At 39.5% G+C, this 27,988-nt stretch overlaps 2 protein-coding genes across 5 annotated transcripts in view; one reads left to right on the forward strand and one right to left on the reverse strand.

Annotated features, from left to right (window-relative positions):
• Positions 1–27,988, reverse strand: part of LOC142159857 (uncharacterized) — a 242,385-nt gene that overhangs the window by 36,521 nt on the left and 177,876 nt on the right. The window lies entirely within an intron of this gene.
• Positions 665–27,836, forward strand: LOC142160014 (uncharacterized). Its single transcript, XM_075214933.1, has 2 exons — positions 665–2,132; positions 24,271–27,836. Exons 1-2 carry the CDS (start codon positions 790–792, stop codon positions 25,373–25,375), a joined length of 2,448 nt encoding a protein of 815 aa, XP_075071034.1. The 5' UTR covers positions 665–789; the 3' UTR covers positions 25,376–27,836.

Here is a 27,988-nt window from a genome sequence, read left to right on the forward strand (position 1 = left end):
AAAAAGTCACATTCTCCTTAATCAGTCACTGCAGCAATATCTTATCATACATCCTCCTCTGTCAGTGCAAACCAAGGAATAAGTATCAGCCCAGTGGGGAGAGTCATGAGCCATCAGCCCCTTTTAGACTCCTGTTCTCCTTCACTAACCATTTTCTTATGAGGAATTCAGCCTAGTCAGGATTCAGCCTAAATTAGCATGACACTGGCTGTGGGACTAGGCTACCGGAGGTTGAGCAGAGGGATATATTCAGACTGCTTCATTATTTTCTTTTGCTCCCTGTGTGTCCATCTTGAGTAATTTGAGTAGTGTATATGAATGGGAAAAGACATGCTGCTAATTTAGCCCATGTTTACGCTGCTTCCATAAGGCTCCAGTGTTTTGATTTTAAGCTAATGTTTTATCTGTTAACCAAAATAGTCATATTTTCTGCTTGTACATTTATATTTGTAATAATGTTTGCTCATTGAAATTAAAGAGCTGAACAACTTGAACTTTCTAATAGAATGAACTGAAAAAATAAAGAATGTCTATTTCCATACATTCATTTTATTTCCAGCTGATGGATGCAAGGCCAGGAATACCTTACAGGGATGCCTCATTTTCTCTCCAGATTTTAAAATAGAAGATAACATCACACAAGATTCTCCAGAAGAAAATCCAATTACCAGAAATATATGTCCAGTTCTTCCCAGGGCAGATATATCATCTGATCCCTCCAACAATGGAGAATGTTCTTCTGACATCTTAGATATTGCTATACATAGTACAGATCATACAAATGATAGAATGTTTTCTTGTTCTGAATGTGGTAAATGTTTTACACGAAAATCAGCTCTTTTTGTACATAAGAGAATTCATACAGGTGAGAAGGCGTTTTCTTGTTCTGAGTGTGGAAAATGTTTTTCACAGAAACCAGCTCTTGTTATACATCAGAGAACTCACACAGGTGAGAAACCATTTTCTTGTTCTGTGTGTGGGAAATGTTTCACACATAAATTAGGTCTTGCTGTACATCAGAGAACTCACACAGGTGAAAAACCTTTTCCTTGCTCTGTGTGTGGGAAATGTTTTGCATATAAATCGACTCTTGTTGAACATGAGAGAACTCATATAGGTAAGAAACCATTTCCATGTTCTGAGTGTGGAAAATGTTTTTCACAGAAATCAACTCTTGTTGTACACCAGAGAACTCACACCGGTGAAAAACCATTTCCATGTTCTGAGTGTGGAAAATGTTTTTCACAGAAAGCAGCTCTTGTTCTACATCAGAGAACTCACACAGGTGAAAAACCATTTCCATGTTCTGAGTGTGGGAAATGTTTTGCATATAAATCAACTCTTGTTGAACATCAGAGAACTCACACAGGTGAGAAACCGTTTTCATGTTCAGAGTGTGGGAAATGTTTTGCATATAAATCAAATCTTACTGAACATGAAAGAAGTCACAGAGGTGAGAAACCATTTCCATGTTCAGAGTGTGGAAAATGTTTTTCGCAGAAACCAAGTCTTGTTGAGCATCAGAGCATTCATACAGATGAGAAACAATTTCCTTGTTCTGCGTGTGGGAAATGTTTTACACGTAAATCATCTCTTGTTGTACATCAGAGAACGCACACAGGTGAGAAACCATTTTCATGTTCTGAGTGTGCGAAATGTTTTACATATAAATCGATTCTTGTTGAACATGAGAGAACTCATATAGGTGAGAAACCATTTCCATGTTCTGAGTGTGGAAAATGTTTTTCACAGAAACCAGCTCTTGTTGTACATCAGAGAACTCACACAGGTGATAAACCATTTCAATGTTCTGAGTGTGGAAAATGTTTTTCACAGAAAGCAGCTCTTGTTGTACATCAGAGAACTCACACAGGTGAGAAACAATTTCCTTGTTCTGCGTGTGGGAAATGCTTTACACATAAATCATCTCTTGTTATACATCAGAGAACTCACACAGGTGAAAAACCATTTTCATGTTCTGAGTGTGGAAAATGTTTTTCACAGAGAGCAGCTCTTGTTGAACATCAGAGAACTCACACAGGTGAGAAACCATTTCCATGTTCAAAGTGTGGGAAATGTTTTAGACAGAAATCAGCTCTTGCTTCACATCAGAAATCTCACAAAGGAGAAAAGCAATTTCAATGAGCTGATTCAAGACGTGAAGCAATCTAAATATTATTGTTCATATTATTAATGTAAATTCCAAAAGCAGGCAGAAATGTTGTTTAAATATAAAGTTATAAGTAGTATGCAATCCTAGCAATGGGCTGGCAATATATGTGGGATCTGGTTTCCAATTATATTATGTTTGGTCATACTCTTAATTAAAAGGGTGATATGTTCTGTGATATGTTTCTGTCTCAATGGGTAATTTATGAAGCTGCAAAATTGTGGATCTATACTGCAAAAGTAATTTAGTGATGATCTGTGGTTATTTTTGTACAAATACACCCATTTATGCAGGTATGTGCCTGACTTTATAGATGAGATGCGTCTGCTGGGATGTAAACCTTTAGATTGAATTACGTGGATTTAGCCTTGTATTGCTCCAGCATGTGAAAGTAAGATTTACATTTGCACAGTAAAATGTTTAAATGAGTTTCTTTATCTTTACAACAACCTTTCTTATATAGCGGGAGGATACAGGGCCTTTCCCATCCCCTGAATAAGGACTTGCATTTTACACTCAGTTAGAGGTGATGGAGGTCCGACCTCTGCTTAGAATTTTAAATGTGAGACCTTTTGCACCTTCCAGGCACAGTTTATACAGAAAAGCACATTTATAGGGACATAACTACCCATGAAATAAAAACACACAAATGTCACAAGTAGTAAATACTGTCCAGATGTCCTGTCACTCATAATTTAAAACATAAATAAGAATGGAATATACAATATATTTGGAGAATACTAAGGAAAACTTGACATGAATGAACAGAATAGTCTTAAGATAGTAGGCAGGATTTTGAAGGATGGTTATGTGTATATATATCTTAACTCACAAAAGAGCACCCACTGACAGTTCATAAAAGCAGATTGTGGGTATGTATGTATGCACTAGGCCAATAAATATTTGTATATGTTTATAATGAAATGCTCTGTGTAGCTGTATTTTTTCAGTTGATAAATTACTTCCTATGTATCCAGCAATTCTCTGGTTGCATGAATAGATTCTGCACCTCCTTTGCAGATAGTAATAGCCACTAACCTTCTTTTATGGGATTCAGAAAGTTAAACACATTTGTTTAATTGACATATTGATGGCTCCTTTTATTTACATATTGGACAAATTTATTAGTGTTAAAATGATGTGGGACACAGGACACTGATGGCTGTTGGTCTTATAAAACATTTACATGCTTCAGACTCCCAGTACTCAGGCAGCAGGGAGGGATCCTGGGGGGATTCTCCATTTGCTATACATGGGGGGCATGATTTATTAAGGAGGGGTTGGACATTTGTCCAAAGATCCAAACTAGATGGAGACTCCTTGGCGGAGTACAGATTTAAAAAAAAAACCATTTAACCTGATTACGTGGACAATTCTAACTTAATTAAAAATATTCAAAAGCTCAAATTTAATGTTTTAAAAATGTAAATGATTTCTGTCACACAGACACACACTCAGTGGCCACTCTTAGGTACAGCTTTATAGCACTAAGTAGTTTGCCCCCAGAACAGCCTGATTCTTTCAGGCACGGATTCAATATGGAGCTGGATACATTCCTTAGAGATTCTGGTCCATGTTGACATAATAACAATACCCAGTTGCTGCAGATTTGTTGGCTGCACCTTCATGCTGCGAATCTCCCGCTCCAGCACTTCCTGAGGCATCTCTATAGGATTGAGATCTGGTGACTGGAGGCACATTGAGTACATTGAACTCATTGTCATGTTCATGGTACCAGCTTGAGAAGACGTGAGCTTTGTGACATGACGCCTTATTCTACTGGAAGTAGCCATAAGAAGATAGGTAGACTGTAGCCGTAAAAGGATGCACATGGTCAGTAATTATACTCAGGTAGTCTGTGGCATTAAACAATGCTAAATTCAAATGTGTGCCCAGAAAATATTCTCCAACTCATTACACCACCTTCAGCCTGCACAGTTTGTACAAGACAGGATGGATCCATTGATTCATGTTGTTTATGCCAACTTGTGTCACTACCATCTGCATGTTACAGCAGGAATCGAGATTAGTGAGACCAGACATAATTTTTCCAATCTTCAACTGTCCAGTTTTGGTGAGTTTGTGTCCACTGTAGCTTCAAACTCCTGTTTGTAGCTGACGGGAGTGATATAGGAGTGGTCATCTGCTGCTGTAGTCTATTTCAAGGTTTCACAGGCTGTAAATACAGAAATACTCGTGTTCTTACCACTGTTGTAATCCATGGGTATTTGAGTTACTGTCACCTTTCTGTCAGCTTGATCGATTATCCTCTGACTGCTCTCATTTTGCCCACAGAACAGCCAATCACTTGATGGGGTTTTTTGTGCATCATTCTCTGTAAACTCTAGAGCATATGTGTGAAAATCCCAGGAGATCAGCAGTTTCTGAGATACTCAACCACCCAATCTGGCACCAGCAATCATTTTATGGTTAAAGTCACTTATATCATATTTCTTCTCCATTCTGGGGGTAAATGTATCAAGCTGAGAGTTTTCCGGCGGGTTTGAAAAGTGGAGATGTTGCCTATAGCAACCAATCAAATTCTAGCTATCATTTTGTAGAATGTACTAAATAAATGATAGCTAGAATCTTATTGTTTTTTTTATACCTGCTGGAAAACTCTCAGCTTGATACATTTACCCCCTGGTCTCTGTGGACTGTGTTGGTGTAGTACCATATTCCTACCAGAGGAGCTGTGTATTTTGGACTTAGGCCATTCCAGCTATTGAATAGTTAATCTCTTCCCCTAGCCAGTAGCGATCTGGTCCTGTATTTGGGTGCACCTATTTTTTTGTTCTCCAAACAGTCTGGTCCAGATCACTGAGTGAATCTATGGTGTTGCACAGCTTTAGTTCCTCAGTTCCTGTCATCTGCAAACCTTGTTCCTAACCTGGCTTAGGTGTGTATCTGCCAATATTAAACTGCCTGTGTTCTCTACAAATGAACAAAAAATTACAGGAGCACTAGATCTAAAGAAACAGTGGACCTTGAATAAATATATGCTCACTGCTTCTCGTGAGTGGAAATGCCAGTCCATCTGTAGAAAAACAGCGGGAAGCACCTTGTGTTTTGTCAAGAAAAATTTACATAAGTTTATCCAGGACACATACAAAGAATAAAACGTTTCCAAGCTGTACCAATCAGTTTGTCACACGCCGGCCCAGCAAGCGGTTACCAACATCCTTACCTTCTTGCAGGCGGTGATCACGGTGTCTTGGGAGCATCAGTCCGATGGCGGGTGCCATCTTGCCGTCGGCATGAGCAGATCCGCAAGTCCTTCCTTCAGACATTACACTCTCCTCATTGGCCTCAGAATCTTGGGAGGGGTATTTAAACTACCTGATTTCTCCTGTCAGGTGCCTGTTCTTTGTGCTCATTCCCTGCAACTGTAAGGATCTGGCTCTTGTTCTCTCTCTCGCTGCTATATTGAACTACCGCTGTTCCAGTGACTCCATTGGTGCTGTTTCTGTTACCTCCTTGTGTCCACCTCTCGCCTGTTCCCTCCGTTCCTGGCTCCTCCGAACCACTCTGCCTGGTACTCTCTCACGGGACCGCGACTTGTGGGATACGGGCTGCTAAGACCATACCTCCTTGCGGGGGTCCCTGGTGAAAACCACCTACCAGTAAGACTCCGCGCCCTTGAGTGAGCCCTGTCATATCTGGCAGATTCAGGGGATCCCTATTTCAGCCCTGAAAACTGTCACAGTTTTATTAAAATACTATATTTAAATCATATTTAAAACAATGATCCAAATAAAGAATTAACTGGTATCAAAATGCTTCCTTATATATCAATTGTGGACACAGGGTCGCACTTCTTAAGGAATATATATCATTGAAACATCCTATTGCACTTATCTAGCTAAGGTGCGTCTATGATAGTACTTGTAATATGGGGCCAAACATAGCGACTCCACCGATATTTCAATGCTGGACATATGATCGTACAAAGTGTTCAATCTGGCAAAAAAAAATCAATCATATAATTAGCATGAACTATATCTGCACTAATTGTTATATAGATGTGACCTCAATGTAATGTCATAGTCCTGATAATAACCAACCCGACATCCAGCTGGTGATCTCCTATTCCCACTAATGATACATTGTATCTCCAAGTTGCAGCCACCGGTGTATATATCAATGAAGGTGGCTCATGCTGTTTACAAGCAATCATGTCCCGATATAAAAAGGGAGACTTTTGTTTATTGTTACGGCACCAGAAATCTATGAATATGGATGTCAGGATGAGAGCATAAATCTGATATGATGCAATAGAATATTGAATGTCAGGGCCCTAATAAAACATTGCATTGATACATAAATGAACCTGATTTTCAACTCAGATAAATGTGTGACCAAATGTTTTTAAAAGGAAAACATTTAGCCCAGTAGTGGGTAATTCAGTTAAGCAAACCCTGTTGTGAGGAGACCTGCTTAAGATATGCAGATCACAGACATCCATTGTTCTTGATCCTGTATTCCACTTAATTTACTTCCTATCAATAGGTGGTGTAAATACCAGGAACCACTAAATGTAAATGACAGAGCCATATGCCTAGGTGAGATCCTTGTAGACAAAGACAGCATTTGAAGACTGCCTATAAAGATATATAGAAATATGACCTTCAAAGGAAAATGTTGTCATAGTTCATATTTTAGGATATCTGAGGAGCAGAAATCACACCATGGTTGTGAATGACAGGTTCGGGTGGTATCTGTGAACAGCTAAAATCACATATCTTTGGAAAAGCTATGTCACATTGTCATAATTCCATCATGTTTGGTATTTAAGTGTGCGGGAGATTATGACCGGTTTATTGAAGGGGAAGTTATTTCTCTGGGATATATCTCTGAAGAATTACCCATAGGTCAAGACTTTGGGAATATTTGTGAGCAAAGAATAGTGACACCCAGGGGACATCCCTGCCCCCTATTAGCATTAAACGATGCCCCTGTGAAGACCATCCCATTTAATTTTGCTTAAAAAACCTGTGTTGGGAAGGGGCAAGGGTCAGCTTCTTGGGAAATCAATCTAATTGAAGGACTGTCCATCTTTTCTACCCCACAGATGATGATAAGTAAGTTATGCTCTGTACTTTTATCTCTTATTTTAAACTGTTGCTTGTTATGTCAATCTCTTAATTGTTTATTCATTATTTTTCTTTATATCTGAATGCCCTATACTTTTGTATATTAAATCTATAATTTAATATGTTGTGTCCTTGATACTCTAACGAATCCATTAGCCTGTTAGAAGAGAGCTCGACCAAGTTAACCCTTGGAATGCCAGTGTGTGATTTGTTGATACATTTGATTAACAAGCTGTGTGTGCTTGTATTTACATGTGTGCAACGGTCTGGAGGTGTGAAGAGGTAACCCTTTGTGTGCTGGTGTGGGTCTTGCTACTCTGTGAATAGCTAGAAGCCTGCGTGTGGGACAGTGTATTGGGGTCCTATTGCCCGTATTCAATAGGTGGTGGCAGAACCTGAAGTGTCTGGGGGTGTGAGAGCGCAGTGTTTGGGGGCGATTCTGTAGGTCTAGAACCTGTGTGATAGGTGTGAGAGACCGCGGGCTGAAATCGTGTGTGACCTCATACAGCAAACACCCCAAAGTCACGGCAGCTGGGAGAATGTTCGTGACAATGGATATTATCATTGTAGCTCCCTAAATATTGCAACATGTTATTATTCAGATTAGATGTAGAGTTTGACACTGAAAGGAGGTGCTACCACTTAACTAAAAAATATTCTTAATGCCCTATTTGCTACAGATCTTGTATATCATGCTGTAGTATAATTTATGTTTATAAGCCCAAATAGTAACCTATTTGGATTCTTGCGAGGTAATACTGGCTATCTCGGTTAAGAAAAAGTTCAAAGGCATTGGTGGCCTATAGTATTTACAGTTGAAACTGTCAAGTCTTCTCCTAAAAACAAGATTGATTAAAAATAAAACCTGTTTATTTTACTTTCCAAAAGGTTCACGGTAACTAACACAGCAATCCGATTAAATAGTAAAAGTGCATGATCCTGTATAAGAGAAACATTCAATCATCAATCATTAAGTGTTCCTGGCCTTCAGCTCCCTCCTTGCGCTCAGAGTGTGTACAATGACACTCTAGCAGTGTAATGGCATGGACCAGTATAAGACGGCAGAGCTACGGGCATGTTTGCATAGGTGTTTTTAACCCCTTGGTGGATTTTCTGCTTTAGTCCCATTGTCATATGGAGGGGAAAATGTTAAAAGGGGACGGGTGAACATGTTTTCACACACTGGAAAACCAAGAGGAACATACTTTATATTATATGAACTAAAATTAACGGGCTAAGTGCAGGAAAGTGCCTCACACTGTGTCCAGATGCAACAACAGTATTTTCTGTGGCAGAATGAGAAATTGAAATTATTTTCTAGGGATTGAGAAGATGCATTTACCTGGCAGCTGCAAAGCCGCTGAGATGGAGGCGATCGAATGTCATCCTAGATTTTCAAAGGTACTGACTTGTCTGTAGCAAATTTGTAACAGTCATCAACATCAAGTTCTGGAAATTGATAATGATGATTGTGTATGTTGTAAAAAAACACAATTGTAAAACGCCCCCACTTCAACTCAATAACCATCACCAGCGCTGCACAGGCCATGTGATCATAGGCTGGTCACATTATAACAGGCAAAACTGCTTCTGATTGGCTGAACGGCTATTGACGCTTCAGATCACCTGCCGAGACCCATATATGTTACTGATCCACATGGCTACACCAAGTGTGGTCTCTGGAGATCTCATGCTGCAACATCTCTATACCACACACACTACACTTGTTTCAGCTTCCAAATAGATTGTAAGCTCTCTCATTAACTTTCACTACCCTTTCTTTTCATGTTTACATTTATATTGTCTACCTTTTTATTATGGACCAAAGTTCTGTGTAACAAATTGTCAGTTTAGGTAGTAATGGATGTACCATAGTATTATATGTACTACTTGCTATTTTAAGAATATGGCATTTCAAAATTTGTCTTAAATTAATACCCTACGTGCTGTTGCCTATAATAGCTCCTGTCTGCCACATTGTAGAACATTTATTATATTTGCAGTAGTTTTAGACTATTATTATTTACTTACAACTTTTATATTGTGTGGGGGCAGTGGTGGTGTTGCTGTAGTGTGGGGGGCAGTGGTGGTATTGCTGTAGTGTGGGTTGGCAGGATAGTGAACTGCTGTAATTGGGAGGGACCAGGGGGCAGAGTTGTAAAATTACATTGTACAGTGAGTGATCCTCTGATCCATTGACAGTTATTAAAGGCAACAACCGTTTCTGCAGAAAAACAAAGGAGTAGTAACGATTGGGGCTGGACAGATGGGTAGAGAGGTGAGTGGGGTAGCGGGAGATGGTAAGACAGAGAATGAACTAGTAGACAGAGGGGCAGGATAGAGGTAATAATGAGAATGAGGAAGAGGGAAGTACAGGAGCTACAGAACAGGTGATTGGCTGCTGTGTCTGGTAAAGGAGGTCTATTCTAATAGATATAGACTAACTGAATACAACTCTAAATCATACCTAAACTTTTAATTTCCAGCCTAATTTTACAATATCTAATTCTTTTACTTCTCAAAAAATATGAATTCCTTATAAACCAGTGGAATATTGTGATTTTACTATGTACAATCCTGTGAATAAAGAGAACGAGGACATCTCTCTGGAATATTTCTGTTACTGGATCCATCTGTAATAGACTCACAGTGACTGCATATATTGTTTGTATGTGACTATCAGATGATGTGTATCTAGGTGGCCGTCAAAACTGTGCTCTCCTTTATAATACAATACCCAGTGATGTGAGGGGCAGGTGATTTTCCATCATGTACAGATTATTGTGACCTTCTAAATGCTCCCACTCCTCCATGGAGAAATAGACAGTGACATCCTCACACCTTATAGGAACCTGACACACACAATGATACAGTCATCACCAAGACACATCCCCTGGTGTTACTGTATAATGTCCCATTCCCAGCAGTCACCTCTCCAGTCAGCAGCTGAATGATCTTGTTGGTGAGTTCTAGAATCCTCTGATCATTGTTTCTCTCATGTATCAGTGAGTGAGGTGGAGGCACCATGATGGCTCTTACTTAATCCTACCGACACAGAGAAATGACTCCTGGGTGTCTCACAATCACCGGATATTCTTCTCTCTACTGTATAATGTGTACTGTGTATTGTAAAGCAAAAAATAAATAAATCAGAGAATAGAGAAAGCGAAATAATTGCTCTGGTATGGACGATGTATACGATGGTGAAGAGTGCATCAATTATCCTTGTAGTATGTACTGTTATCTTTGTAGTATGTACCGTTATCTTTGAAGTCTTTCTTTTAATTTCTGTACAGCTTATTTTCTTCTCACTCTCTCTTTGCTCATTTCTGTATTTTTATGAAGGGTGCTCTGTGTCACTGGTCCTACAGAGGGATCAGAAATGGGAGAAAAGGGACGTGGAAGAAGAAAGGGGTGATAAGGAGACATGGAGAGAGGATCTTGGTGGGTGCTAGAATAGTTAGGTAAGGGGGTTTCTAGCACCAATGTTACATTTATAGCAGTGTTTTCCTGATAGCTCTCAGGTGGTGTTATAGAGGATAAAGCATGAGAGAGGGATAGTGCTAGAGATAGGTTAAGCTTGGTCCTGGCACCAGAGTGAATATAGCTCTAGATAAGTATATAGCAGTGTGAGGTTATAGTACATGTAATGCAGTGATAGCTCTCAGGTGGTGTTATAGAGGATAAAGCATGAGAGAGGGGTAGAGATAGGATAAGCTTGGTCCTTGCACCAGAGTGAATATAGCTCTGGATAAGTATATAGCAGTGTGAGGTTATAGTACATGTAATGCAGTGATAGCTCTTAGCTTCTAGCTGGACTAGATGTGACTATGACATTACTGGGCTATGAGGTGTCATTATATATCTATGTGGGTACTTACCCCCTGACTATCGCTGTCCCCTCTCACCCATTAGACGGTGCGTTCCCCAACTTCCGGGTTGTGCGTTCCACTAGTCTTCTATCCTGACCGTAACTTCCGCCCTCTGCGTTCCAAACACAGGAAGTGTTTTCCGATAGCAACTTCCGGGTGACCGTTGAGTAGGAGGAAGCAGAGAGGAGACATTGTTGTGTCTGGCAGCAGGTAATGATATTATTATGATTATACAGGGAGCAGACTGTGGTATCACTTTACTATCATACACGGGGAGCAGAGTATATAGTCTTGTTGTGGTAATGATTGTTATTATTATACTGGTGGAGCAGACTGTGGTGTCACTTTACTATACTACAGGGGAAGCAGACTCTGGTGTCTGGTTGTTATTATTACACAGGTGGAGTAGTCTCTGTAGCTCCGTTATAGTAATACAGGTGCAGTAGGCTCAGGTGTCCTATTATTATTATTGTTATTACTATTATGCAGATGGAGCAGATCCTGGTGCAGTGGTTTTGCTATACAGATAGAGCAGACTATAGTTCCATGTTACAATACAGATGGGGTAGACTATAATTCCATATTATAGTACAGATGGGGCAGACTATAGTTCCATATTATAATACAGATGGAGCAGATTATAGTTCCATGTTATAATACAGATGGAGCAGACTATAGTTCCATGTTATAATACAGATGGGGCAGACTATAGTTCCATATTATAATACAGATGGAGCAGACTATAGTTCCATATTATAATACCGATGGAGCGGACTATAGTTCCATATTATAATACAGATGGGGCAGACTATAGTTCTATGTTATAATACAGATGGAGCAGACTATAGTTCCATATTCTAATACAGATGGGGTAGACTATAGTTCCATATTATAATACAGATGGGGTAGACTATAGTTCCATGTTATAATACAGATGGGGCAGACTATAGTTCCATGTTATAATACAGATGGGGTAGACTATAATTCCATATTATAATACAGATGGGGCAGACTATAGTTCCATATTATAGTACAGATGGGGCAGACTATAGTTCCATATTATAATACCGATGGAGCAGACTATAGTTCCATATTATAATACCGATGGAGCAGACTATAGTTCCATATTATAATACAGATGGAGCAGACTATAGTTCCATGTTATAATACAGATGGAGCAGACTATAGTTCTATGTTATAATACAGATGGAGCAGACTATAGTTCCATATTATAGTACAGATGGGGCAGACTATAGTTCTATGTTATAATACAGATGGAGCAGACTATAGTTCCATATTATAATACAGATGGGGCAGACTATAGTTCTATGTTATAATACAGATGGAGCAGACTATAGTTCCATATTATAGTACAGATGGGGCAGACTATAGTTCTATGTTATAATACAGATGGAGCAGACTATAGTTCCATATTCTAATACAGATGGGGTAGACTATAGTTCCATATTATAATACAGATGGGGTAGACTATAGTTCCATGTTATAATACAGATGGGGCAGACTATAGTTCCATGTTATAATACAGATGGAGCAGACTGATTTCATTGTATTTTAATACAAGTGGAGCAGATTATGGTGACCTGTTATTATACTACAGGTGAAGCAGGCTCTGTTGTTATATATAGTTTGATTAACATCTTCTTTCAATTGATGAAACCTGGAATGAGCTCTGGGTACATTCATGTGAAGAACACAAACTGTTCATGTTCATCTAACAAAGAGCTGAGCTCACTGAGCTTAGACAATCAGTCAGGGCTTCTTGTTTTACTAATCAATAGGAACTCAGAGAATGTCAGTGTCTGTCAGAGTCTCCAGATCTTCAGAGTATAAATATTTATCCTCCAGTAAATACATCAGCCTATCCTATGGTACATAATTATGTCTGTGGCATCTAGAATATTTCCATTCCAGCTCCACAGTGTTGTACAATAAATCTGAAGGACCGGGAGACCCGGCCACTGGAGATATTATTATAAAGAGTTGACGGGTCTGTACAGTGAGATGAGATGAGGGATAAGACCGTTCCCAGCACACACTGTGTATTATATGGAGATTATTATTATTTCGAGGAGAGGGGTCTGTACAGTGAGATATAATGAGGGTTCAGGTAGCAGACAGAATAATCGGGGTAACAGGCTAAGGTTCAGATTAGACAGCAAGCAGGATAGTTGGGTCCCCAACAAGAGTCCGATACCAGGCAGCAGACAGGATACAGAGCAGCACAGAAATGCTAGCGCGTGAACTCTATAACCAGCAAGGTTTGTCTGACACAGGCAGCTATTTAATGCATCAAGCACCAAAGAGCGTCAGTGCCGCCTTCCTGGTGAAATATAAGCTGTGAAAGTAATCATTTACAAAAACCTATATTACCAATTACAAGTCAAGTCAAAAACATGTTATATAATACAGATAAGAAACATTTGATCAGCAAATTTCCATTTCCAAGTCCAAAATTAAAGACCAAACATATGTGAATATTAATGATGGAAAGGCTTTGAGGGTCAGCATTGACGCAAGTCTGGGAGGTTTGGTTTGGCAATGATAAGTAACATTTGTCTATAAAAGATCTGGAAACTAAAAGTGTAGTTGCTAATTGGCAATTGAAATCCTGGGCGTCTGCTTCGTCCAGTAAGATCTGTATCTCAATTATTATGTAAAGAAAAGATGAATCATTCCTTAGATAAATCATATGATTTCAATCACTAAAAACATGAAAACACAGCAGAGCAGACTGCACAAAATGACAAGTGAAAGACATCAAAACACTGCGTAGAAAAGTATTTACCTGCTGCTTCTCACAATATAATATAATTATAATTGATTATTATTATGATTGGAGGTGTTACAGACAGAAAAAAAGTTGACACCTCCTCAAGATATATAATGTGACTCCGTCTTTCCTGCTTTGTCTTTTTTCTTGTCTCTTGAACAGCTTAGTAAGGCAGTGACAGAGTAGCTAGTTTTTTTTATTATTTTATTTGGATTTGGGCTTATCTGTTCCTGGAGAGGATTGGGAAAGTCCACAGGGACAAAGGGTGGCTCCCCTGGGACCATTCTCTGCTTCCGAGGTAGAGGCAGGAAAGCGGCATTTGGATTTGAAAAGGTTGCCGAGTCACATCATCACGTGTGACCTGTGAATGACCTGAGCGGCTGATGTCATAATCATGTCTGCACTCAAGGGGGAAGCAACACTCTGCTCCATTACTAAGTCTGGGACACAGCCTGCAGTATGGAGCCAGAACCTGCCATCACAAAACTGAAGGACACCCGTCCAAGCTAATCCTTAGTAAGGGGTGTTGGGAATGCTTAGGTTGTAGTTAGTTTAGGTCCTTATTTTATCTCCATCTCAGTACTCTTACAGAGCCTGTAGAAGAGAAGAATACTGGGATATTACATAATTATGTGTGTGGAGCTTATGTGTGGGCTGTGGTCCACTACAAGCCCCAGAAAAGTTTAAGGAATTAATAAATTGGATGAGAAAGAACTTTATGTAAAAAGTAGGCATTCAGGTAACCCAAGAGGTTAAAAGGACAAGATCCGACATTGGTGTAGACTGGGATGAGGTGCAGGAATTCTCTTCAGAAGAGTCTATAGAGTCATGTGGGACAAGCTCGTCTGATACTGACGAAGGGGAAACTAAGGATGATTCTGGGACATATAGTCCTGAAGTAGTGGATTCATTTATTAAACATATAAGACTAAGATGATACAGAAGTCCTGGTCACCATCTACCTTTAGGATGATTTCTTTGGGGAGAAACAACATAAACACAAGATATTCATAGTAATTAAATATTTGATGAATAAAGAATGGGATCAGTTGGAGGTACAACAATCTAATATAAGAAGGTTGGACACCATGTATATTTTTAGGAGGTTGAGACCAATAAATGGATTTCAGTTCTAAATGTTTGATGATTCTACCATAGTTTACTTGTCCAACCATCATAGTCTGGGCAGAAAACAATCTAAAGTCCCTCTCAGCACTTCACATAGCAGGAAAAGGCAACAAGATGGTGGATTATCTCACTTATCAGATCCAGCCAGGGGATTGGGCATTGAACAAGAAAGTGTAATAGAGAAGTTCGGGATCCCATAAATAGATTTGTTGGAGACAAGCCAAAACAGCAAGGTAAGAGATTCACAAGGACTCAAAATAAGAAGAATTAGATGCGCTAACAGCCCCTTGGACATTTTGCTAATTGCACGGACGCTGAAGATAATTGGGGAGATGCATATGAAACAATTATGGCCTCTATCAATTTGGCTAGATCTCCTACATCAGGGACCTGTTCTTCACCCAAATCCAGAAAGTCTCTACTACAAGCAAGAAAGAACCATTCTATTGCATGCTACAGAGTCTATGCTCAGACCTTAAGGGGGAATTCATTTGTGCACAATGTATATACTCAAATAGATCTTATTGGGCGCTTGACTAAGGTATGCAGCCGTGTAAATACTCCAGAATTTCCACCAAAACTCCACAAATACATAAACAATAATACACAAAATGGTACATACACTGGCGCTCCCTCCCTTGAATCACAGAGAATAATGCCAAAGACCTCTAAACCATGGAGGAATATTTTCTCTCAATCATCTCGTCATATGTTGTGCATGAATATACAAAAAAAAAAGAACAAACATAGCATAATAACATAAAACACTAAACAATGTCCACCACCACTCTAGGACATGTACTGATTTTCAAAAGTTGTCGATGAAGAAGACTTCCAATACAGCACCCGTGATCTTTTCTTTAATTTTCTCCCCCTTAGGGTACATTCAGGGAATTCAGTATGCGCCTGTAGGATAACTCTCTGTTTCCTTAAAAGTGTCTCAGCATGTGCACCTTCTTACTGCACTCCGTTTATGTAGTCATGCAAAAAAGCAAGAAAGCAGCCGCACTAGTGCATTATCTCAATATACAATTTATTCCTGATAAAAACAATCATAAAATATGGACATCAGAATCAATAAAAGTGGCCCCATACCAAATGTCCACCTGAAAAGCGCCTGTATACGATCAAAACTGCTGCAGCTCAGATCAAATGCAGACCGGCACTGTCACCTGGGCACTCGATAATCGAGTCACTGCCAACACGTTTCAACCCAAGATCCCGGGTCTTTCTCAAGGCATAGTTCTCCAGATTAAAAGTCCAGGTTTAAATAGTCCACGTTCCCCTTCAGATAACATGAAAACGCTAACCGCTGTCTCGTAGCGCAAGTTCCTGGTCATATCCGCCCTTTGCTCAGCACGGGGTCTGGTTGAAAATAACTTTATTAACCACGGACATCCAGACATGGGGAAATGTGCGATATCGCATAGGAATGAAATGGAAGAGAAAACAAATGGTAATTGTAAAACAATCACATACGTCCAATTGGCACACTCTGAAACAAACATTGCCAAACAATAAATCCAAAATACGATCAAAAACATGGAAAATAATCACCAAAGTGAATACATAATTTAATAAATGGAAGGAACATGTAACCCAATAAATATACACATGGATCTACAATTGACAATGAAGACAAATGTCATAAAAAGTTATCGGATTCATCTGTTCCAACGGACAACTCTGTAGTCAATATAATATAAACAGCCCTCTGGTGGTCACAAACATAAATTAAATGGTCTATGAATGAATTGACAGGACCTGCATCTATACAACTTGGTGTAAGATGCACTTATCTAACATGACCAGCATGAAATCTATCAACATATGTGTTATAAGAGATAAATTGGAACACAAATATACAGATCAGAAGAACTTATAAAAAACATTTTATCTCAAACTCCACATTCAAACCTGTGGGTATTAAATCTTGTAAATTAAAGATCCAGCGCATTTCTGCCCTAGCTAGATTCCCAGCCAGATCCCTATTTTTCCATGATGTTTCTATTGACTGTATACCCCAAAATTGTTCTATATAGCGGGGTTCACAAGAATGATACTGTTTAAAATGTTGTGATACGGAGTGAGTCTCCATACGTTTTCTGATATTGTATATGTGTTCCCGCAACCTAGTTTTTAATGGGTTAGTAGTTTTTCCCACATAGATCTTACCACATATGCACATTATCAGATATATAACATTCCTCGCATTACACGTGATGAACTGGTCAATACGGAATTCATACCCATTAACTACTAATTCGGTAGTTTTAGAAATAGATGATTTACATGTCTGGCAGGCTACACATAGTCCACATCTGTGGAATCCCACTGTTCTAACAGACTTTCTAGTGTCTTCTTCCAGACACCTTCTCACTATGTTATCCTTAATATTGGGTACCTTTTTATAAATGAAGACCGGTCTATCTGGAATTGAGCTACCAATGGTCTCATCCCTTTTAAGCAGATCCCAATGTCTCATAAATATCTTTTTAATCTGTTGATGGTCATCAGAGAAATTGGATATAAAAGCCCACTGAAACTTTTCAGACTTTTGTTCTTTTTTTTCTTTATCAGCAATCAAGATGTTTCTGTCTAATTCTACAGCGGTTTCCATAGCTCTATCCAATTTTACCTCATCATAACCTTTACTCAAAAAGGATTCTTTCATTTCATTAATCTGTCTCTTACACACCTCATCCTCCGAGCAATGTCTCCTCACTCTCCGCATCTGCCCCAAAGGGATGTTATCCAACCACTTAGAATAGTGGTTGCTATCTCGCTGTATGTAGCTTAAAGTGTCTGTGGGCCATGGTCTGTAGGTCATGGTCTGTGGGCCATGGTCTGTAGGTCATGGTCTGTAGGTCATGGTCTGTAGGTCATGGTCTGTAGGTCATGGTCTGTAGGTCATGGTCTGTGGGCCATGGTCTGTAGGCCATGGTCTGTAGGTCATGGTCTGTAGGTCATGGTCTGTAGGTCATGGTCTGTAGGTCATGGTTTGTATCCTGTATTCAACATCAGGAGGGAAAGTCTAACCCCTATATGAAAAATAGAAGGGTCAGAAGGAGAGAGAAGGGGAGGGATAGAACATCCATAAATAGGAGGAAGGATTAATGGAGTTATAATGAAAGTGCAAATAAGGATAGGAGAGGACTTCCATCTTTATATAACAGGCAGGAGGAGGAACGGCGATACAATAATAATGATGAGTATTATGATCAGGACAATTACACGGCAACGGTAGGGAATAAATATCAGATTCTGGATGAGTGGGTGGATGAAGCGATACCAACATCTTCACGTTCTTTTTTAGAGAGGAAATTGGTCAGGAACGGTTGGAGGTAGTTAATTGTTTAATCATGAAATCCAGACATTATTAAAGTGTTATTTTGATGTTTCTGAGTTAATTGGGGTGAAGTATAAAAAAAAGAAATTTGCAACAGAGAATTTGTGACCACAAAATAACTATATACCATAAACAGTTATTTCTACTATCTTTATAAATAATATATACACCAATATAATTAATAATTGCATAAAATATAACACTGCAATAAACCACATGTGGAATATTTAAAACTGCATGTACTTCGGGAGGGGATATAATTATTTAGTCCTCTAAGTGAATGGGAAAAAGTCAATCGTTGGGTATTTAATTAATAGTATTTGAACTCCAAAATATAACACAATTTCTTCAGATGTGTGCACACCTTCTAAGTGACAAACCCAGTAGCAAAAATATGTCTGGATATATCGATGTGTCTGGGTCATTAATCAGTCTCAAAATTTATACAGTCACAATTATGCTCCAGATAGAAATTGAGCAGATGAATCAGCCCAACATATTATATATAATGATGTATTCAGATAATGGATCACTCTTCAGATCAATGCAAATAATTATGCTCCAGGAGAGAACAAATAAACCAGCCCGGCAGGTAGTGTATAGTGATAATAATATCCGCTGTTAGGAACTCATAGACAGCTGTTGTCTTACCAGATTCCTACATAGGATCCTGCTGGAATCTAGAGTGTAGATCAATTCACTCACATGAATATCCTCCGTATACTCAGGAGGTGCAATAAGGAACTGGCTCCCGCAGCAAACTCCATCACACAAGCTGGTTGCTGCCTCTTCTTAGGGCTTAAGCTCCGTGTTGATGGTAATATAATGTAAAGCAGCAGCTGGTTCGGGTTGAGACTGAAGTTAGGGATCCAATATCAGTAGACCGACTTTTCCTCCAGAAGATAATAGGATAAACACCACATGTGTCACAGCAAAATAAGACTGACGCATTTCATTGCTGGATTGAGATTTCTGATGATTTCCTGCAGGATACCCGGCAATTGTCTTCTTTTCCATACATTTAGAGTCCTTAGAGTCTGGATAATTATATCCCCATCTGGTTTGGAGTGTATTCCACATGTGGTTTATTGCAGTGTTATATTTTATGCATAATTATTAATTATATTGTTTTATATATTATTAATAAAAACAGTAGAAATAACTATTTGTGGTATACAGCTATTTTGTGGTCACAAATTTCCTTTTGCAAATTTCTTTATTTATATATTATTTGTTTGGATAGTGCAGTTTGTGATTTGTGTTCATAGCTATATTAAGCACCAAAAATATTTTTGCTTTTCTACTTGGGGTGAAGATCTGACTAATATTAAGGTAGAAAATACTGAAGGAGAAGAAGAGATGTATGTGAGGGGTGATCAGCAGTGTAAGGAGGAGGAATTCCCTACAGATATCAGCACAGGTGAGTAATACAAACTTATTTTGAGTAAATAGTCACATGTTCTCCTTGTTAAGTCACTACAGCAGTCTTATTCTACACCCTTCTCTGTCAGTACAAAATAAGAGTGTGACAGGATGAACCGCCTATGCCACCCTGTCTATTGTTGCTGGGAACCGACTGGGCTTACTTTGCCACCATTCCCTTTCATTATCCCAAATGCACCCTCTTGCAGCAATAGGAGGGGCTTACACGTGCTGCCACCACTGGACTCCTTGCCGGCATTCAGTATTGGGTTTCTTCTGGGTAACTGATGCTGTGAGTGTACTCCGTTACTGGTGTAACTGGGCTGGTAGCTCCTGACCTCTTACTATGGATCAGAGTTGCTGTGGATGGATCCACCCTGGCCTATCACACTGACCAGGGCTGCATGGCTAGCAGGCAGAGCGGTGGTACCGGAAAAGCTTGGGTCCAAACCTCAAAGACAGCCAGAGAACGGATTAGATTTAGGGTCTAATCTGCAGGTCACAGGAATACAGCAATATTGAAGATGTTTATTTGCCCTCACACTGGTTAAAGGTTTCAGGTGATCTGGTCAGATGAACAAGTTTTCAATACAAGCCAGTGCCTTTTATACAGTTCAGACACAGGCTATTTTTAGAATTGGGATGTAACCTGTTTACACAAACATGGATTTAAATGCATTGCAAAGCCAACAATATTTATACTTATCTATGAAATTCTTAAAAACCTTGCTGTGATATCCTGCATCTTATTTCAGAGGCAGGAGACCTACTAGCAAGTCAAAAGGTCTAACTGGAATGAATACTTCAGACAGCCGCAGAATACACATTCCCAAAGAAAAAGTACAACCCTCAAACAAGTCAATTCCCCACATCACAATACACAAAATACTTTGTAAACAAAGGATCATTGTATCAGATATATACATCAGAAATTAGGCTTTTGCTTTAGAAAGGTTACAACAGAAAAAACTAATTTTCTACCCTGGTCTCAGAAATAACGATTTTCTATCTCAACATATACACAATATCAAACATAATTGCTTGTGCAATTATATAAATATGCGCCCTGCGCTATTTCCTTTAAATAAATTTATACCAGAAGTTATCAGTGATCCAGTCACAAAGAGGAAAAAGTATTAGCCCAATTTGGAGGGGAGGAGGCCAGTTCAGAAGCCATCAGTCCCGTCACAAAGAGATTGGACCAGTCTTCTCCGCACAAAGTGCTGAGTTTCTCATACATCAAAACACGGGACATCCCCATAGTGACTCAATCACTGATCAATGGGCGGTGACATTGTGTGACACAATGTATGATAGGCAAGATTTGCTGGGGGACTACTGAGCCACTGACACATATCATGGCACCCTATAGTGCTCCATGTCCTAGATAATGCTAGGCTAGAAAAGCCGTGCTGCAAATGTGTGTCAGTTTTGCGGGTCCCTAAGTGACCAGCTAAAGGGAAATCATGTCTGAGCACCAGTAGCTATGCTCAGTATTTCCTGGGAAACACAAGCGTTTGCATGCGAATGACGGGTTCATATAAAGTCTGCAGAACTGGAACCCTATACAATATCCAATCCTCTAACACTATCCAGTCTACCCCCCCCCCCCCCCCAAGAACCAGTCTCGTCAACAGGTGTGATGCTCAATGGTGTCTTCGGTTCAGTTGCTGCAGCAATAGCCATGACAGGATCTTTTTGTGCTAGTGGTGAAGCATGGTCTGGCTGGTTGGACCGTGCTCTGGTCGAACTGAGGGTTACTGCTTGCACAAAGGGACTCACTAGCTTTTCTTAGGTCATAACCTAGAATCACTTCAGTGTGTAGTCCCTCCAGCAAACCCACTTCCAAAATTCAACAATCATGTCACCAATCCAGGGTAACTCAGGTCATGGAAATACCTTTAAGCTGACCTCCAGCCATCACAATCCTTACTGTCTGTTTACAGATTTTCTGAGTCCTCAAGCTCAAGTCAGCCCATACTAAAGAAATGGAAGCACACATGTCCATCTGTCCCTGCACTTCCACATTTCCCATTCTGCGGGGGTGGGCATTCTTTGGGGTAGCCCTTTCCTCACCCACCACTACCTCAGTCAAAAACCTGAAAATGTCTTTATTGTATAACGCTACACACTGTAGCAATTACAGTACTTTACATGAACAAGTGCCAAGGGGTTCACTGCACCAGGCCTAACACACCTCATCCTAACAGAGCTATAATCATCATTCCTGGAGCAATGATCCTGCTGGTGGACTCAATGCTCTTCACTCCTCCTAAAAGTAAGGAGGACATCAAGCCCAATGTTTCCCCCCTTTGGCAGGCTCACAAAGTTGCAGTCCACAGAGTATTCCAGTTGTGATCCACAGTTTGTTCCAGCAATCTTAGTCCAGTCCAATCGGATCTGTTACCGCTTGTCATCACTGTCTGAAATAGAAGACACTTACCAAGGAGAGGCCACATTTCATCACCGACCTGGTTCCCACGGTGTATGGGTACATCCACCGAGGCCGCGGGGGGGTTGCTTAGTTAGCGTTGGCTGGATTGAGACCTGCTTAGTAGAGGAGTTGTCACAAGCTCCCCCTCATCCCACATGTAGTCTGCAGGCTTAGTGCAGTACTTGTCTCTGGGATGTCTCCTTGGCAGTGATGTTGAAGCATCATTATTACCCTGATATCTGGGCAGCTGGTGCTATCTCCTGTTTTATCCCTTTTTGGATGAAATTATGCCTCTAGTTGACCAGCACTCCCTATGAATTCGCTAACAATCTCTGTGGGGCTGGTCCCCATTGTTCCCGATAGCACTTTTAGAGGGCTTGGTACACATTACAGTGGTGCCTGGTGAACTAACCTGGTGTCATTTAGGAATGGTAAACTCACCTACAATATACATGTTCTGGATGATTACTTTTGGTTGCGAGGTAGCACCTTCCCCTAATAAGTTCATTAGCAATGATCTGACACTATGATATGGAAGATGACAAACCTTTTGTTACATTATAATGCCTTACTTTAATGTACACACAACATCTGATAATCACACCTAAACAATCTATTCAGTCACTGTGTTTCTCCTACAGATGTATCCAGTAACAGAAATGCCCCAGAGAGATGTCCCCATCCTCATTATTCACAGGATTGTACAGAGAAAAATCAGAGTATCCTACAGGAATATCAGGTAGATGGAATATAGGGTCTCACCAAATACCAAAGTGACTTTACACAATATAATCTGTAGAGCAGCTGTTAGTATTTTATACACTGATATTCTACTTTTTAATCTAATTATTAAAACCAGAGATTATTAAAGTGTTATTTTGTTGTCTGTGGGTACATTAGGGTGAAAATCTGACTAATATTAAGGTAGAAAATACAGAAGGAGATGAAGAGATGTATGTGAGGGGTGATCAGCAGTGTAAGGAGGAGGAAATCCCTACAGATATCAGCACAGGTGAGTAATACACACTTATTATAGAAAAAAGTCACATTCTCCTTAATCAGTCACTACAGCAATATCTTATTATACACCCTCCTCTTTCAGTGCAAACTAAGGAATTAGTGTCTGCCCAGTGGGGGGAGTCATGAGCCATCAGCCCCTTTAAGACTCCTGGGGGCAAATGTATCATCCTCCGATTTTTTCAACTCACTGGAAATCGGCGACTTTGCATTGAAAATTAAAAGCGGCGATGGCTTGTAAAGGCAAGTTTGCCTTTACAAACCATCGCTGCTTTAAATTTTCAATGCAAAGTCGGCAATTTCCAGCGAGTTGAAAAAATCGGAGGATGATACATTTACCCCCTGCTCTCCTTCACTAATCATTTTCCTATGAGTTTCCAGTCAGGATCCAGCCTAAATTAGCATGACACTGGCTGTGGGACTAGGCTACCGGAGGTTGAGCAGAGGGATATATTCAGACTGCTTCATTATTTTCTTTTGCTCCCTTTGTGTCCATCTTGAGTAATTTGAGTAGTGTATATGAATGGGAAAAGACATGCTGCTAGTTTAGCCCATGTCTATGCTGCTTCTGTAAGGCTCCAGTGTTTTGATTTTAAGATAAAGTTTTATCTGTGAACTAAACATTTTTTCTATTTCTACATTTATAATTGTAATAATGTTTGCTCATTGAAATTAAAGAGCTGAACAACTTGAACTTACTAATAGAATGAAATGTAAAAAAAAAAGATGTCTATTTCCATACATTCATTTTATTTCCAGCTGATGGAAGCAAAAGCAGGAATACCTCGCAGGGATGTCTCATTTTCTCTCCAGATTTTAAAATGGAAGATAACATCACACAAGATTCCCCAGGAGAAAATCCCATTACCAGAAGTATAAATCCAGTGCTTCACAGTGCAGATGTATCATCTGATCCCTCCAACGATGGAGAATGTTCTTCTGACATCTTAGATATTGCTACACATACTACAGATCATAGAAATGAAAATGATAGAATGTTTTCTTGTTCTGAATGTGGTAAATGTTTTACAAGGAAATCAGCTCTTGTTATACATCAGAGAATTCATACAGGTGAGAAGCCGTTTTCATGTTCTGAGTGTGGAAAATGTTTTTCACAGAAACCAACTCTTGTTATACATCAGAGAACTCACACAGGTGAGAAACCATTTTCTTGTTCTGTGTGTGGGAAATGTTTCACACATAAATTAGGGCTTGTTGTACATCAGAGAACTCACACAGGTGAGAAACCATTTCCTTGTTCTGTGTGTGGGAAATGTTTTGCATATAAATCGACTCTTGTTGAACATGAGAGAACTCACATAGGTGAGAAACCATTTCCTTGTTCTGAGTGTGGAAAATGTTTTTCACAGAAGCCAGCACTTATTGTACATCAGAGAACTCACACAGGTGAGAAACCATTTCCATGTTCTGAGTGTGGGAAATGTTTTGCATATAAATCAACTCTTGTTGAACATCAGAGAACTCACACAGGTGAGAAACCATTTTCTTGTTCTGAGTGTGGAAAATGTTTTTCACAGAAACCAGGTCTTGTTGTACATCAGAGAACTCACACAGGTGAGAAACCATTTCCATGTTCTGGGTGTGGGAAATGTTTTACACATAAATCAGCTCTTCTTATACATCAGCGAACTCACACATGTGAGAAACCATTTTCATGTTTTGAGTGTGGGAAATGTTTTGCATATAAATCAACTCTTATTAAACATGAAAGAAATCACATAGGTGAAAAACCATTTTCATGTTCTGAGTGTGGAAAATGTTTTTCGCAGAAACCAAGTCTTGTTGAACATCAGAGAACTCACACAGGTGAGAAACAATTTTCTTGTTCTGTATGTGGGAAATGTTTTACACGTAAATCATCTCTTGTTATACATCAGAGAACTCACACAGGTGAGAAACCATTTTCATGTTCTGAGTGTGGGAAATGTTTTACATATAAATCGATTCTTGTTGAACATCAGAGAACTCACACAGGTGAGAAACCATTTCCATGTTCAAAGTGTGGGAAATGTTTTAGACAGAAATCAGCTCTTGTTTCACATCAGAAATCTCACAAAGGAGAAAAGCAATCTCAATGAGCTGATTCAAGACGTGAAAAAATAGTCGCAGCAATCTAATTATTATTGTTCATATTATTAATGTAAATTACAAAAGCAGGCATAAATATATTGTGTGTACTCAGAGGTATATTAACATCACTGTGTTATGGAGGGTAATTGAAAGATCTTTTAACATAATATATTTATGTGCTATCATTCAATTACCATCCATAGACATATGTGGAGTGTGTTTCATCAACATATGAATGAACCTGATCGCTCATGTGTAGAACTTACTACAAATTTCTTATTCTGTTCGACATTGACATCACTCTCCACGGTAACAACAGACCACATTGTTTAAATATAAGGTTATAAGTAGTATTCGATCCTAGCAATGGGCTGGCAATATATGTGTGATCTGGTTTACAATTATATTATGTTTGGTCATACTCTTAATTAAAAGGGTGAGATGATACTCATGATTAGTTCTGTTATATTAATAACTTATGGTATAAATTTATTTAAAGGAAATAGCGCAGGGCACTTATTTATATAATTGCAAATGTACTTATTTTTGATATTGCGTGTATTTAGGTAAAGGAAGGAAATTTGTTTTTGTTTTAACTTTGCTAGAGGAAATGCATTATTTCTGAGGTATATAACTGATGCAATACCCATTTGTTGAGGAAGTCTTTTGTGTATTTTGGTGTAGGGAAATTACTTGTTTGGTTTTTTTAACCTTTCTTTGTGAATTCTCAAGTGGAGGAGATGTCTATTCTGCAACTGTCTGAAGAAAGGACTCATGTTAATTGGACCTTTTGATGTGTGATGTCCAAACACACCTGGAGGCACAGGAAGGTTTAATTAGACTTGCTGTTAGATTTCCTCTGTGTCTAAAACAAGATGCAGGAAATCACAGCAAGTTTTAGGAAATCACAGCTAAGTGTAAATATTGTTAGATTTGCATTGCATGTAAATCCATGTTTGGGTAAATATATTACATCCTGTTAGTTACAATAACTCAGACCTCATGGGGCTGGCTTACCCTGTGAGGCTGTGTCCAAAACTGTATAAAAAAAAAAAGCACTGTTTTGTTTGTAAATTGTTCTTCTTGTTTCATCTGACCTGCTCACTGGTACTTTCAACCAGTGTGAGCAAATAAACATCACTTGCTTCAAAGACCTGCTTGGAAACTTCTCTATCCCTGTGACCTACAGATTAGACCCAACTCTAATCCGTTCCAGGCTGTTCTGCCGTTTGGACCCAGCTTTCTGGTAACACCGCTCTGCCCGCTACCCAGCAGCTCTGGCCAGTGTGATAGGCCAGGGGGGGATCCATCCACAGCAACCCTGATCCATAGGAAGAGGTCAGGGGTACCAGCCCATGTACACCAGTAACGGGGTTCACTAGCAGCGTCAGTTACCCAGAAGAAACCCGGTACTGGATGCTGGTAAGGAGTCCATTGTTGGCAGCATTTGTAAGCCCCTCCTACTGCGGTTAAGGGCGCATATGGGATAACAGATGGGAACGGTGGCAGAGTAAGCCCAGCCGCTTCCCAGCACAACAGACAGGGTGCCATAGGCGGTCCATCCTGTCACTGTGATATTTTAAGCTTCTGTCATGATAGTTAGGGGAGAAGACTATACTGGGACCCAGTTGGCACTGGTAACCTTAGATTTGTCATTGATGCACATTTAGCTTCATATGAATATGAATGAAGCTAAATGTGCTTCCCTACATGTGCATAAAACACACACCATCCTAATAAGCAATAAACAAGATTTATTATATCTTACACGGATGTTCATACAAACAGAACTAATACACAGCAAATAACCATAGATCACACATTTTGAGGGAACATGTATTGTATTGCTGGCCCTTTTGTATTCATGGGGATAGATTTTGGCACCTTTAGTAGTCTGGCTCTTTACTAAGGCTGTGTACACACAAGAGGATTACTCCAAGCCCTTAGCCAAGAGGATGCTCTTGTCTATGGGCTAGGAGTCTTGGTCTCTGTGGACTGTGTTGGTGCAGTACCATATTCCTGCCAGAGGAGCTGTTGTGCGTTGGACTTAGGCCATTCCAGCTATTGAATAGTTAATCTCTTCCCCCTAGCCAGTAGCGTTCTGGTCCTGTGTTTGGGTACAACTGTTTTTTTGTTTTCCCAGCAGTCTGGTCCAGATCACAGAGTGAATCTATGGCGTTCCACAGGTGCAGTTCCTGAGTTCCTGTCAAACTTTGTTCCTAACCTGGCTTAGGTGTGTATCTGCCAACGTTGAACTGCCTGTGTTCTCTACAAATGAACAAGAAATTAGAGGAGAGCTAGATCTAAAGAAAAAGTGGACCTTGAATAAATATACGCTCACTGCTTCTCGTGAGTGGTAATGCCAGTCCATCTGTAGAAAAACAGCGGGAAGCACTTTGTGTATGTAATGAAAAATTTACATAAGTTTACCTAGGACACATGCAAAAAATAAAACGTTCTGAAGCCGTACCAATCAGTTTTATGAAAATACTGTATTTAAATCAGTGATCCAAATAAAGAATAAACTGGTATCAAAATGCTTCCTTATATATCAATTGTGGACACAGGGTCGCACTTTTTAAGGAATATATATCATTGAAACATCCTATTGCACTTATCTA

Source organism: Mixophyes fleayi, chromosome 6 (genome assembly GCF_038048845.1).
Source record: "Mixophyes fleayi isolate aMixFle1 chromosome 6, aMixFle1.hap1, whole genome shotgun sequence".
NCBI classification, from domain to species: Eukaryota; Metazoa; Chordata; class Amphibia; order Anura; family Limnodynastidae; genus Mixophyes; species Mixophyes fleayi.